The sequence below is a fragment of the Dama dama genome, chromosome 5 (genome assembly GCF_033118175.1).
Source record: "Dama dama isolate Ldn47 chromosome 5, ASM3311817v1, whole genome shotgun sequence".
Lineage (NCBI taxonomy): Eukaryota > Metazoa > Chordata > Mammalia > Artiodactyla > Cervidae > Dama > Dama dama.
Window position 1 is genome coordinate 131,221,849 of NC_083685.1, and position 15,701 is coordinate 131,237,549.

General features: G+C 41.1%; 1 protein-coding gene across 3 annotated transcripts in view; it reads right to left on the reverse strand.

The window, feature by feature from the left end:
• Nucleotides 1-15,701, reverse strand: part of CEP112 (centrosomal protein 112) — a 309,494-nt gene that overhangs the window by 160,357 nt on the left and 133,436 nt on the right. For all 3 annotated transcript variants that reach the window (XM_061145040.1, XM_061145039.1, XM_061145038.1), the window contains one exon: nt 2,176-2,283. In XM_061145040.1, the coding sequence (XP_061001023.1) occupies nt 2,176-2,283 (108 nt within the window). The remainder of the gene's footprint in view (nt 1-2,175; nt 2,284-15,701) is intronic.

Here is a 15,701-nt window from a genome sequence, read left to right on the forward strand (position 1 = left end):
CACATAACATGCAATGCTCCCAAGTCTCATCCTCTCTTGGCAAATATCCTTACTCCTTGAAACACTCCTCTGACCTAACCTCACACATCCTTAGTTCTGGAAACTCTCCTTTGAACATATTTGCGTTTTTCATCGTCCTGCTTAAAATGCAGTGACCAGAACAGACCTATTCCTCGCAACCTGATAGGTGGACAATCCACAGAGACTAGCTTTTACCCGCCACTACCCGTCGTCCCAGGTTCTTCCTCTCTTCCTGGTCACTCAGTCCCTGACAACCCCACCCAGCCCCCGCCGCATACTTTCTGCCGACGACTGTCTTGAGACGAAGCCGAAATTTTACCTTCAGTCCCAGTAAACAATCTTAAATTTCAGCAGTTTAAAAGTTCAGAAGCTGATTCCGGACGCCGGTTGCTAACTACTCTGCGTCTGAGGTGGTAACTACGCGCACCTCATCGCCCTGAGATGCACCTGGAAGTCGTGCGTGTGGTGACGCTGGTCACTCAGAGCCGGCCTCCCGCGCGCCCCACAGAGGCCGTGCCGACTCTGGTCACTCAGGGCCGGCCTCCCGCGCGCCCCACAGAGGCCGTGCCGACTCTGGTCACTCAGGGCCGGCCTCCCGCGCGCCCCACAGAGGCCGTGCCGACTCTGGTCACTCAGGGCCGGCCTCCCGCGCGCCCCACAGAGGCCGTGCCGACTCTGGTCACTCAGGGCCGGCCTCCCGCGCGCCCCACAGAGGCCGTGCCGACTCTGGTCACTCAGGGCCGGCCTCCCGCGCGCCCCACAGAGGCCGTGCCGACTCTGGTCACTCAGGGCCGGCCTCCCGCGCGCCCCACAGAGGCCGTGCCGACTCTGGTCACTCAGGGCCGGCCTCCCGCGCGCCCCACAGAGGCCGTGCCGACTCTGGTCACTCAGGGCCGGCCTCCCGCGCGCCCCACAGACACACCGTCAGCTGGCCCCACCCCACGCCCCGGGGGCCCCGCCCACGGCTGAGCGAAGCCCCGCCCTCCACCCCTGCCCGTCCCCCATGGCCACCCGCTCACAGAGGGGAGTCTGCTAGGCTTCCCCTCAGGGAAACGGTTCCGGGCCTGTCTTTCCTCATGGTACACTTTCAGCGTGAAAACGTCGGCAGTTTGGAGTGGTCAGGGGACTACCATTCTGGCTGATAGAATTTTCTGCTTAAAAAGGGGTTTTTAAAGTTTGTATATTATCAGATTCTCCTGAATGTTCTCCTAACACTCCGAGCTCATACTCCCGCTTCATAAGTGACTGGAAGCTTCACGCTCAGCAAGGGTGTTGATGATCAGCTCACGACACTGGAAGAAGAGAAACAGGCTAAATCTGCACTGACCTCAGAGATCTTGAAGTGGTTTTCCAAAAATTCCTATTATACACTCGTCAAACATCTATATCATTTCTTTTTCATGAAAATGAAATAAGATTGATGCAATAGTGTATGGTTTCTATTAATAGTATGAATCCTTTAAATAATTCATCAATTTTCCTTATTAAATATTTTTGACCAAGACTATAAAAGACAAAAATCTGGTACAGCTTCAAATCTATCACTCTGAGAAAAGCCTTTGAAGCTTAACGCTCTTTCAAAGGAGTTTATATATTTTTACCCTAAAAAAAGGGACTGGCACGTTAAAAAGACTATCAGTGTGGAAAATAGAGCATGTAGAAAAGAATCAACCATCTAAAAAATAATTAACATCATTGTTTCAGTATTTCTGTCGGATTTTCAAGGTTAAGGATAATTGGGCCAGAAAATGTAAACATTTTTCATGACTCTTAGTAGATACTACAAAAATTGTTTTGGCTACATTAACACAATGCCACTAGCAATATATGAAAGTGCCAATTTTACTAAACTTTTGCCAACTTTAGATGGTACATCACTTTAATTTGCATTTTTATTAACACCAAGGCTGAGGACATTTCTACATGGTCATTTACTCAATTTACTTCTTATATATGTTTCTTTCCTTTGCCAGTTTATTTATTGGGGCATTAAAGATTTTCTTATAATCTACACTACTTATTTATATGCTAATTATTTTATTTGTTATAATTCATTAATTTAACAAATGGAATCACTCTTTGTCTATCCTAAGTATTTTCACCATGCAGAAGTTGTGCTCGAGGGGAGCGTGCATGGCCTCCGCGCAGACGCACCTGCTGCTCGTATCTCTGCTTGACATCGTCCAGCTGCCACAGGAACTCCTTGGACTGCTTCTCACGGAGAGACTTGGACCGAGTCAGGTCTGCTTCCACCTTTTCCATCTGCAAAGTTTAAAAATCAAATATCAAACTTTTAAGTGACAAATGGCATTGCATATTTTTGTCAATTGCACATTCATTAAAATGATGGATTTTCAACACCTCACCGATCGTAATGCTGAATTTAAAGATGATAAAATGGTGACAGATGTGTCCACTTATCTTGATAGGTTTTAATAGTTTCAAATCAGGGAACTTATCATTGGTATATTGTTGACTGAACTCTACTGTGACAATAATATTGTGATAGAAATACAATTTTGAACATCCAAATACTCAACAAGGTTTTATTAAGGCCTTGCTGTGTGCTGAATGGGAGACAATATTCGCAAACCATCTATCCGAAAAGGGACTTGCATCTAGAATATATAAAGAAATCTTACAACTCAATAATAAATGGGCAATTTAACGCAATTTTATATTGGGCACAGGGATTGGAAGACATGCCTCCAAAGAAGATACACCGACGGCTAACAGGCACCTGAGAAAGTGCTCCACACACTGTCATCAGGCAATGTCAGGTAGAGCAGCCACCGCACTCCACGCCCACTAGGATGGCTGTAATCAAAAAGCCAGACGATAGCAAGGGTTGGTGAAGATGCAGAGAAATCAGACCCCCACAAGCGCTGGTGGGGATATGAAATGATGCAACCATTTTGGAAGACAATTTCACAGTTCCTAAAAAGATTAACCATAGAGATGATACAGTGAACCCACATGGATTCCATATGAACCAGGAATTCCACTCCTAGGTGAGAAATGAAAAACATAATCCATACTAAAAACTTGTATTCAAATGTTCATGGCCTAACTGCCAAAAAGGAGGAAACAGCCCAAACATCCATCAGTTGATGAATGAACAAAATGTGGCATATTCATACAATGATACATTATTCGGATGAAGTACTAACACACATTACAACATGGATGAATCTTGAAAACAGTATTCAAAGTAAAAGAGAACAGGCAGAAAAGGCCATGTATGGTACTGTCCCATTTGTGTTAAATTCTCAGAAGAGTCAAATCCACAGAAACAGACAAAGGACTAGTGATTGCCTAGGGTGCTAGGGGGCTGGGGGAGGGGTTTTTCTGGAGTGATGATGGTTGCACAACTCGTGAATATATTAAAAACCATTGAATCATACACATGGGTCGGCAGCTTCCAGATTCAGCGACCAGAGTTCTAAGATGACCGACACAGGCCCTCAGTCCCAAGATCAGCTTTGCTGAGGAATGTCTAAAGCAGGCACGGTGGAGCCCATGTTGTTTTCTCACTCAGGACGTGGGCTTCAGGACTCTCTCCTCCAGTGAGCGCTCTTCGCATCAGCCCTCTACCCAGAGGCCTGTGACTTGGTCCTCGAGCCACCCCTGCACTCTGGCTCCCCTGGCACTTCCCGAACGGCTGCGGCTACTCACGAGGCAACTTTGGTCCTCTGTTGGAAAATCCTCCATGTTTCTCTCACCCAACCATCCCTCTCTGAGGCTGACTCGAGCCTCCCCTCCTGGCAGAGGGGTCTGCTCTCTAATCCACAACTGACGGAAACACCTTCCTCTTACTGTGCTCTGGGAGCAAGAAAATGAAACTTTTCCTTTCCCCAGCACACGGCGCTTTTCTCTGGAGCGCAGGAGTGTTTCAGGTTGCAAGCTTTGCTTACTCATCTACATAGTGAGCTCCCAAATAAAAGAAACTATGACTTATAATTCTGTTATATCTTAGTTATTAATTAGTTGCCATGGTGTGTAGAATACATACATATTAAATTCTCAAGGATGAATGGAGGGCAGACAAAAGTAAAACAGAAAGGAGGCAAGAAAGTTAAATCAATGAGAGAAGACCTGGTTTATTCAGTGCTTTTAAGACAAATCTTCATATGAAGTTGATTTTTGGTTCTTATTCTACTTTAGCACAGACTGAATATTACAAATAACAATAATTATTAAAATATTTTAAATTAAGAGCTTTGTATACACAACATTCATAAAAATAGGATATCTTCCCTCAAAAAAAAATTATCTATAAGCAAAGTAGAAAACAATTTAAAGCACATGAAAGACCTCTTATACCAAAATATTGAGAAAAATTCAGTGTTATTCAGTGTTATTATAAATGTTGCTTTATACTGACCGAAAATGCAAGACCCCACTCCATTCTCCTTCCACAATTTAACCAAAATAAACAAGTCTTGTAAAACACTTGAAGTTTGTGTAGAAACACAAGGTTCTCAGTTGCCATAGATACAAAAGATTCTGCTTAATCATACATTATTCCATATTCCATTTAACTTCAAGTGTAAGGAAAAAAGAACATTGGGTAAATGGCTTCCAAGAAAGCTAAGTGTAGAACTTGGTGATCAAATTAGGAGCAGAAACGGGCTCAGGTGTGTTTCTATGAATATCTAACATTCACGGGTGCTGAAGAGAGGTCTACGATGGTGTCTTGGGTGTTACTTGAGCTCCACGAAAGAGAACACCTGAGCGTCCAGAGCTTAAGCAACGCCAGCGCCCTGTGTTCTCCTCGGGGCACGAGACGTTCAGGGACAGGCCGCAGCGTCGGCAGTTCAGAGATGTCAGGGCTCGGGTCTCTGCAATTCAGCTTCCCGTGATGGCCCCTGAATGGTTTCTGCACCTCAGAATCCCAGCCCTAAAGGGTGGGGGCGAGGGGACAAGGGTTAAGGGTCCATTGAAGCTGCTGAAAACCCTCTGAAGGGGCTTTCCTGCCAGTTCCTGTCAGGAGCAAGTTAAGTATGCTGTTTCCATCTCATTCACTGTGTTAGAAGTTCTCTGCATTAGAAGCCACACTCCATCTGCAAGGTGAGAGGCTGCCAATTTAGAACTGTGTCTAATGTTGCCCTAAATAAACTCAGGGCTCTACTGTATTAATAAGAGACTAGGAATGGACACTGGGCCAGGATCTAGCGTTTCTGTCAAATGTGGTTGTAAAAAGTCACTGTTCTTTCTCTAGTCAAGTTCTCTTGTGTTGTTAGGTTCTGAGTAATCTGACATATAAATTTAGTAGATAATTATACAATTTTATAGACATATACAATTTTACTGTTTTTAATACATATTTAGATAAACTATAAGAAATTGTCCTTCAAATATTTTTAAATATGTATAGCTGTAGATAGAAGGACAGACAGACAGATAGGCAGATAAGACAGATACAAACGGCAGCAAGACAGATAAACAGTTATCTGTGCTAGACTAAAGATTCAGTAGGAACTAACACCCTTGATAGAGGAAAGCAGTGGATCCGTGTCTGGTACCGCTCCCCTTCCTATCTATCTGTAGGAGTTCTCGGTCGACCCTGGGTGTGGATGCTCCGTTCAGTGCCTCGTTGCCACAGCACCCTTTACTGGCCTGGCCCTTCTCTGCCGGCTGTACGGCAATACTTACTGTGACGTGAATCAGGGTGATCGTAGTGTGTGTGAGTCTGTTTTTGGTCTCTTTCCTCTAAAACACTGGTCATCTTTGTGCCAAAACCACACTGTAGTTATGACTATAGCTTAATATTAGTCTCAGTATTTGGCAGTATTTATAAGTTCTAGTAGCATAAGGTTGCCATGGCTGCTCTGAGCTGTCTGTATTTCCACGTAGATTTTAGAATCAGCTTGCCAGTTTCCCTCACTCCCCCACCACTCCCCCGCCACCCGCCCCCCAGCATAAAGCACTGCTAATGTTTTGATTTTTAGGATTATGTTGATTCTATATATTAATCTGGGGAGAACTGACATTTTTACAGGTTTTCCCGATGGCTCAGCCAGTAAAGAACCCACCTACAACGCAGGAGACACAGGTGAGACACATTCAACCCCTGGGTTGAGAAGTTCCTCTGCCAGAGGAAATGGCAATCCTCTGCAATATTCCTGCCTGGGAAATCCCATGGACAGAGGAGCCTGGTGGGCTGTTGTCTGTGGGGTCGCAAAGAATCGGACAGGGACCGAGCAACTAAGCATGCACACACGGTGTGGAATTAGAAGGGCCTAAACCAAGGCAGAATCAACAGGAATGGAGTAAAGAGCATAGAAAAATATTTTAGGACATCTTTATAACACTGAGTCTTCAAATCCATACACAAGATACATTTCCCAATTCGTCCAGGTCTTCCTTGGTAGTAAGTAAACTTTCACTTACTACTCTATTAAGTATTTAAGGGTGAGAGTTAAGGTTTCTTTTAATTATTTGATTTCTTCATTTAATTTTGTTTTTCAAAGCCAAACATTTATCCATAGACTTTGGATGTTGATATTTGGAATTAATTAACACAATAGGCTCTGTTAGAATACTTACTTAAATATACTTCGAGAAGTTTACCTCTGCTACCTCATCTCATTTGAAGACAAAATTTTTCAACTGTTGAAAGCGGAGACAGATTTGCCCATTATCATCAAAAAGTAACTGAAAAAACATGCTTCTATTTGTATTGGATATTCTATTACCTTAAAGCTGGTCTAAAAAGACCTTATTTAATTACATGAGCCAGCATGACCCTTAAAGGACAAGAGGATGGATGGTCTGTATATAGTCTTCTCTCTCAGTCTGTTTGTTATCCATCTACATTTACAAAAGCACAGATATATTCAGATGACATTCCTCCTTCCTTGTAACTTGAGAATTTTTTCATGAAGTCAACAGCAACTATGAGATGATAAACTAAACTCAAAATCTTTTAGACTGTAAGAAGCTGCTAATCAGTTTCAAATGTACCAGCACCCAGAAGCAACCTAACTAGTCAAAGGCAGGGTTTTTGAATTGGGTTTTCACAGCAAACCATGGGTTTTCCAAGTATAAAGTTAATACCATGTAGCTGATGGCTACAAAGATAAAGGAACAGAATTTAAAGCCAGATATTTAGCAGCAAATGCCACTTAATGAGAATGTATTTTCAAGAGGAGAAAAACTAACTAGAAAAGTCAAATGGTTGAGTGGAAGCCCCAGGAGGAAGTGGTGAGCTGACATTCATTCAGTTGGTTTACAAGATGAAAAAGTTTCACCTTAGAATTGCTGCCAATACTTCAAAAGACAAAGCTGTCTTTTTCGGTCATTTACTTGTTTCACAGAGAATAGGAAAATATAGAACCCTATTTCTTTAAAAAATACAATTATATACACATATACAGGAATAACTCTAACAGTAATACATTTTCACAATTAAAATATGTATATTTTGCACAACTAATTGCTGACAGCTAACATATATAATGGATTTCGCCACTGGAGTAAAAATTAGGTTATTTAAGCAGTCTTAAATCAGATAAAAAGTTCTTCAAAGTGAAAGAAACAGTGTGAAGCAACTTTTTTAAAAAGTTAAAGTCTGTTCCATTTTCTCTCATGGGCCTCATTTTTCAAACAGCAATTCGCTTTCAAAAACAAACTCAAAGCTTTTTTTAATTCAAATTCCCGTTGTCTTCTATGTGCAGCAGTTTCCAAGTGGAAAAAGATGCCCTGAGCTCTCCTGGCTTTTACACAAAAGACTTCAGTGAGAAAAGAACAGTTCAAAACAACAACAGAAAAGGAAAATACAGACTATGGAAACACCCAAAAGCAGTATGAATTCTCCAAATAATGAATCTTCTGATTGACTGTCTTTGAGAACTTGAGCCACATCAGATTCACACTTTTTAACCAACTGACAATCGGAAGTGAAAGGTATCTAATTTACCATGTTTTGACATATATATTGTATTTACTGCCTGTTAAAATTTTCTGTGTGAGAATTGTCCAATTTGCTAATGAGCTTGGCTATAAGGATTCCTTTATAAGTGGGGCTGCTCCATATTATTACACTCACACCAAAGGTGCTTTCTGTGTTTCAAAAACTCAGCTGCACTTGGCAAAACTATCTGTCACTGAAACCACGGAAGAACTTTCTTCCAACAGAAAACAAACAGAGCATTGCTCACTGGTCAGCTGCTGTCATGTTTCAATGGGTCTGAATCCAGAACCACTGGACAGGTCAGTGAGGACCGCTGGCAAAGACAGGACACGGGTGAGGGTGCGTGGGGGCAAGGGGACCCCAGCCGCATGCACCACAGAGGACCCTCCGTCAGATCGGGTAACTGGTCCACAGAGATGCGATGTCTGCAAGGTAGGAACACGCGGACTCTGGAGGTCCAGAAATGGGAGAATCACACAGAGGGACAGAGAACTGGCGAAGGAAGAAAGACAGATGACGCTGGTGCAGGGCAGAGCAGTGGGGCGTGAGGGTGGACGGACTGCGGGGCGGTGTCCGCATCCTCTGCACAGAGGCCATCTCTTGGCCTCAGCTGGCCTTGTTTTACTGCAGTCTCACTTGGTGGCTGGGCAGGGTTCTTCTTTTTTTTTTTTTAAATTTCCTTCTAGTTGTTTGTTTGCTCCATTTAACTTGGAAACAGTAACTAGGGGTTTAGCATCTGGATCTTCAAGATGGTTTGATTTTAAAGGGGCCAGTTTTTGCAGAGGAAAGAGGAAGATGAATTTCTAATTTAATGGTTCCTGAGATCACATTCTCTCCAAGGCTTTTTTTTTTTTTTTTTTAACATTCTCTCCAACTTTTTTTGACATCAGTTCAGTTCAGTTGCTCAGTTGTGTCTGACTCTTTGCAACCCCATGAACCGCAGCACACCAGGATTCCCTGTCCATCACCAACTCCTGGAGCTTACTCAAACTCATGTCCATCGAGTTGGAGATGCCATCCAACCATCTCATCCTCTGTCATCCCCTTCTCCTCCTGCCCTCAATCTTTCCCAGTATCAGGGTCTTTTTTCAAATGAGTCAGCTCTTCGAATCAGGTGACCAAAGTATTGGAGGTTCAGCTTCAGCATCAGTCCTTCCAATGAACACCCAGGACTGATCTCCTTTAGGATGGACTGGTTGGATCTCCTTGCGGTCCAAGGGACTCGCAAGAGTCTTCTCCAACACCACAGTTCAAAAGCATCGATTCTTCAGCACTTAGCTTTCTTTATAGTTCAACTATATATATTTTTTGACATATAGTTTCTAGTTTTTTTACCCTTGATAAATAACAGCACAATGAACAACCTTGAACACACATCATGCACACCTTGGAGTCTTGAAAAATAGAATCCCAGAGGCAGAACAGGAAAATGATTCTTCCTCGTCCACACTGCTTGATCCTCCTACTGCCTGAACCACAGTGCTTCTGCCTGGAGGATCTCATGGACAGAGGAGCCAATGAGTGGCCAGCTACAGTTCACTGGGCTGCAAGGGTCGGACACAGCTGAGCACACAGCACACACAGCCCCAGGGAAGCCGTCTGGTCCTGGGCTTTTCCTTGTGAAAAGATTTTTAATTGCTAATTAAATATCCTTATCTATCACAGGACAATTTGGACTTTCTATCTCTTCTTTAGACAGTTTTAATAATTTGCATCTTCCTAGGAATTTGTCCATCTCACCTAAGTTTTTGTTGTTTGTTGGCATCAAGTTTTTAAAACATCACATTATAGTTATTTCATTTTCTATAAGATCAGGGTATACACTCCTTTCCTTTTGCATCCCTAGCTTTGGTCATTTGTTTCTCCTCACTTTTTGTATTTTACCCTCAGCAGTCAAGCTATATTTGTCAATTTTGTTCGATCTTTTCAAAGAACCAAATTTTGGCTTCATTGACTTTCTCTAGTTTAACGTTTTCTACTTCTTTGCTTTCCATAAATACATACATATGCAAATATCCATGATTTCCTTTATTCTGCTTCCCTGAGCAGAAGCCTGCTTTCCCTGTTCTGGTTTTTTAAGACAAAAACTAGGTTACTGATTTGAGAATGTTCTTCTTGGAGACAGATGTTACAAGCTTGTATCTAAGTACTGTGTTAGCTGCATTCTGTAAACTTTGATATGCCATGTTTTCATTTTAATTCAGTTCAAAATAATTTCTAATTTTAATGTAATATCTCCTTTATTCCAAGAGTTACTCATAAGTGTCTTATTTAATTTCCAAACATGTGGTATTTTCCCAGATTTCTTATTATTGTTTGCTTCTAATTTATTATCATCGGGGTCAAGGAACACATTTTGTATGATTTTAAGATCTTCTGAGTCCTTTTAAGGTTTACTGAGTAGTGTTTCTTGGCCAAGCACATGGTCTACCCCGGAGAATGTCCCGTGAATGCCTGGAGCTCCTGGGTGGAGGGGTATAAATCACCACAAGTCTAGATATGCTCCTGAGTGTCCCAGCCCAACAGACCAGCACAGCAAAGGATGGAGACTGGTCTGAAACTGGAGCCCACCCACAGAAGAAGAGACTTCTGCTCTGAAACAAATCAGGCTGGCACTCTGCCAAAACAGAAAAGCTGACATCATCTGGGGAGCTCTGACATCAGTTAGACGTACAGAAAAGCTGACATCACCTGGGGAGCTCTGACATCAGTTAGACGTACAGAAAAGCTGACATCATCTGGGGAGTTCCGACATCAATCAGACGCACAGAGCACACAGCATGAACCCTGTGTGTTTAAGCTTCTTCCCTCCAGCAGGACTTCTGAGACGCATCCTTTGTTGCAGGTATCAGCAGTTCATTCCTTTTATTCCCAAGTCATACTCCAGGGTATACACTGCCTCTCGATTGCCCTTTCAAATTCTGAGGAATATTCGGGTTGTTCAAGTTTTGGGCTTTTGTAAACAAAGCTGCTGACAACTTTTGAGTAGAAGTCTCTGTCTGGATATGACTTCAATTCTCCTGGTTAAACATATAGGAAGGGAATGGCTGACAGATGGTTATGTACGTTGAACATTTTTGCACCGGCAGTGTGAAAGTACCACATTTGACCACACCTTTACCTTTACCAATGTTTGGCACCCTCAGCTAATCTTTACAGTTTTAACCTTTTCCAAGAGCATGCAGTGGCATCTTGCTTGGTCTTAGTTCGTATTTCCTTGACGAATGATAATACTGAACATCTCTTTATGTGCTTATTAGTCTTCTCTGAGGTGTCCAAATATGCTGCCTATTTTTAACTTGGTTGTTTGTCTTCTTATTGTGTTGTAAGATTTCTTTTATATTTTAGATATGAGTTCTTGAAAATATTTGTCAATCCTTTATTTTCCCATTCTCTGGCTTGCCTTAACTTCCTCTTGTTGTTTTTAATGGAGTCTTTCAAAAAACAAAAGTTTTTGGTGAATGCAGCAATTTTAATTGAAATTTAATTTCTGGTTTTACTAATAAGCATTGTGGTAAAATATGTGCTGTCAAGGTTCAGAAATTTATTGGTTCATATGATTATCTCAATAGATGCAGAGAAAGCCTTTGACAAAATTCAACACTCATTTATGATTAAAACTCTTCAGAAAGCAGGAATAGAAGGAACATACCTCAACATAATAAAAGCTATATATGACAAACCCACAGCAAGCATCACCCTCAATGGTGAAAAACTGAAAGCATTTCCCCTGAAATCAGGAACAAGACAAGGGTGCCCACTCTCACCACTACTATTCAACATAGTATTGGAAGTTTTGGCCACAGCAATCAGAGAAGAAAAAGAAGTAAAGGGAATCCAGATAGGAAAAGAAGAAGTGAAACTCTCGCTGTTTGCAGATGACATGATCCTCTACATAGAAAACCCTAAAGACTCTTCCAGAAAATTACTAGAGCTAATCAATGAATATAGTAAAGTTGCAGGATATAAAATTAACACACAGAAATCCCTTGCATTCCTATATACTAACAATGAAAAAACAGAAAGAGAAATTAAGGAAACAATACCATTCACCATTGCAACAAAAAGAATAAAATACTTAGGAGTATATCTACCTAAAGAAACAAAAGACCTATACATAGAAAACTATAAAACACTGATGAAAGAAATCAAAGAGAACACAAACAGATGGAGAAACATACCGTGTTCATGGATTGGAAGAATCAATATTGTCAAAATGGCTATTCTACCCAAAGTAATCTATAGATTCAATGCAATCCCTATCAAGCTACCAATGGTATTTTTCACAGAACTAGAACAAATAATTTCACAATTTGTATGGAAATACAAAAAACCTCGAATAGCCAAAGTAATCTTGAGAAAGAAGAATGGAACTGGAGGAATCAAGCTGCCTGACTTCAGACTCTACTACAAAGCCACAGTCATCAAGACAGTATGGTACTGGCATAAAGACAGAAATATAGATCAATGGAACAGAATAGAAAGCCCAGAGATAAATCCATGTACCTATGGACACCTTATCTTTGACAAAGGAGGCAAGGATATACAATGGAAAAAAGACAACCTCTTTAACAAGTGGTGCTGGGAAAACTGGTCAACCACTTGTAAAAGAATGAGACTAGAACACTTTCCAACACCATACACAAAAATAAACTCAAAATGGATTAAAGATCTAAATCTAAGACCAGAAACTATAAAACTCCTAGAGGAGAACATAGGCAAAACACTCTCTGACATGAATCACAGCGGGATCCTCTATGACTCACCTCCCAGAATATTGGAAATAAAAGCAAAACTAAACAAATGGGACCTAATGAAACTTAAAAGCTTTTGCACTACAAAGGAAACTATAAGTAAGGTGAAAAGACAGCCCTCAGATTGGGAGAAAATAATAGCAAATGAAGAAACAGACAAAGGATTAATCTCAAAAATATACAAGCAACTCCTGAAGCTCAATTCCAGAAAAATAAATGACCCAATCAAAAAATGGGCCAAAGAACTAAACAGACATTTCTCCAAAGAAGACATACAGATGGCTAACAAACACATGAAAAGATGCTCAACATCACTCATTATTAGAGAAATGCAAATCAAAACCACAACGAGGTACCATTACACGCCAGTCAGGATGGCTGCTATCCAAAAGTCTACAAGCAATAAATGCTGGAGAGGGTGTGGAGAGGGGGGAACCCTCTTACACTGTTGGTGGGAATGCAAACTAGTACAGCCACTATGGAAAACAGTGTGGAGATTTCTTAAAAAACTGGAAACAGAACTGCCATATGACCCAGCAATCCCACTTCTGGGCATACACACTGAGGAAACCAGATCTGAAAGAGACACGTGCACCCCAATGTTCATCGCAGCACTGTTTATAATAGCCAGGACATGGAAGCAACCTAGATGCCCATCATCAGATGAATGGATAAGGAAGCTGTGGTACATATACACCATGGAATATTACTCGGCCGTTAAAAAGAATTCATTTGAATCAGTTCTAATGAGATGGATGAAACTGGAGCCCATTATACAGAGTGAAGTAAGCCAGAAAGATAAAGAACATTACAGCATACTAACACATATATATGGAATTTAGAAAGATGGTAACGATAACCATATATGCAAAACAGAAAAAGAGACACAGAAGTACAGAACAGACTTTTGAACTCTGTGGGAGAAGGTGAGGCTGGGATGTTTCGAAAGAACAGCATGTATATTATCTATGGTGAAACAGATCACCAGCCCAGGTGGGATGCATGAGACAAGTGCTCGGGCCTGGTGCACTGGGAAGACCCAGAGGAATCGGGTGGAGAGGGAGGTGGGAGGGGGATCGGGATGGGGAATACGTGTAACTCTATGGCTGATTTATATCAATGTATGACAAAACCCACTGAAATGTTGTGAAATAATTAGCCTCTAACTAATAAAAAATAAAAAATTTTTTAAAAATTAAAAAAAATAAAGATTTGGAACTAGAAAAAAAAAAAAGAAATTTATTGGTTCACTTAGTTCTGTAACTGCTCCATTGGAGTAAGAACTTAATATGTCATATTTAAACAGTGGGAAGTAGAAATATGGCAGTTTTATAAACTGCTATTTAGATCTCCTATTTGTTTAGGTTTTGCCCCCCTGAGCAGTCAAGAATGGAGAAAAATTTATGAAAGCATCCCATGACTATGGCAATTTTTTCATGTATTCCTTACACATTTCATGAGGACTCTTGGCTTTCTCAAGCAAAAATAGACTCCTTCGTCCAGTTTACTGACTTGTGTTGATGTTAATTTATACGACAGTATTACATTTTCTTTAATTCTGAATACAAGTGATAAAATATATTTTCTATATATAACTTTTGTGTAACTTTTAGCTGTATATTTTATAAATAGTATATACTCATTTAAGTCAGCTAATCAATACCTTTTTTATTAGAAAAACTTAACCTATCACTGTTTATTACTACAGCTATATACTCTGTCTTATTTTGGACATTTTGTTCTGTTTCTACCTCTATTCCCTTGGCAGTATCTCAAGTTTTGCTTTTATCTTCTCAAGATTTTTATGAGAATGGAGCATCTTGTTAATTTTGTTAATGCCTGTTTTATGCATCTAAAGAATGTTTTAACCTACATCCCTCATCTCGCGAATCCTTTGAGTCTCATCTCATGGCAGAGTGTTGGCCACTGTGCTCCCCCATCCCGATCCAAGCTTTGTGAACTTTACTAGTGTGACCTGAGGGTTCAGATTATCTGTTGTTACCAAATTTGTATTTTCTATACTAGACGCCTTCTGCGGCGTTCTATCTCATGACTAGAGGTGTGACAGCCGGCTGACTTTGCTTTTGTCTTGTTGGATCCCACGGTTCTCGGCTCATCCTTTACTATGATGGTTTTCCCATGTGCTGGGTGTCTTCTGCTCTGAATTGATATAATTTTTTTCCAGAGAAGAAACAATCAGTATACAGTATGTGAACTCTTACTAACAAAGTGTTTTTCTGTTGATTCTGGAAGTGAGAAGCTCCTTGGTTATGTATAAAATTGGGTCACAGCCTTTCTCCTTCAAGACTCCATTATTTCTCCAATTTCTTTTCCAGTTTCATTCTGCCTAGAAACTTATTGGATTTCCATTTTATTCTTGATGTTAAGTACTTTTCCAAAAGGTATCTAGCTTTAATTGCATTAATTTTACTTGATGTATGTGCCTCTTTCATACAGATCATGTATTCTCACTAAAGGTACTGCTTCTCTGAGGTTTTCTGGTTTTTCTTTTCCCTGAATTCTACAGTAGACTGTTTTCAAAAGTGTGCTTTTATTCTGTGACTGCTGGATACAAATGTCTTTTTCTTGTTCTACAGAATGTTTTCACAAGCCCCATGTTGTTTGCTTGTTTCTCTCCGGACCCATTATCAGGCGGTTTGTTAACACTGCATCACCAACGCCCAAAGGTGTCTTTATTGAGCCAAAGGTGCTGCCGTAGCTTCAGCTTTTATCGGAAAGTTGTAATGTCAGCCTTGGCACTTTCAAAAGCCCCTTTTTTAGCCTTCTTCAGGGTATACTCAAAACTTCTTGCCAGGGGCCCCCTCCTTCAATATTCTCTGTATTCCTTTAAATGTTAAGCTGATCAAAGAGTTCCCTGTGAGCTCCGCTGCACATCTGAGCAGACAGGCCTCCTCTGGGCCTGGCCTCTGATCACAGCGGGGAGCTGGGAAGAGACACACGTTCAGGAGTGGGCACCGAACGGCCCTCCTCCCAGCCGCAACTTCTACCAG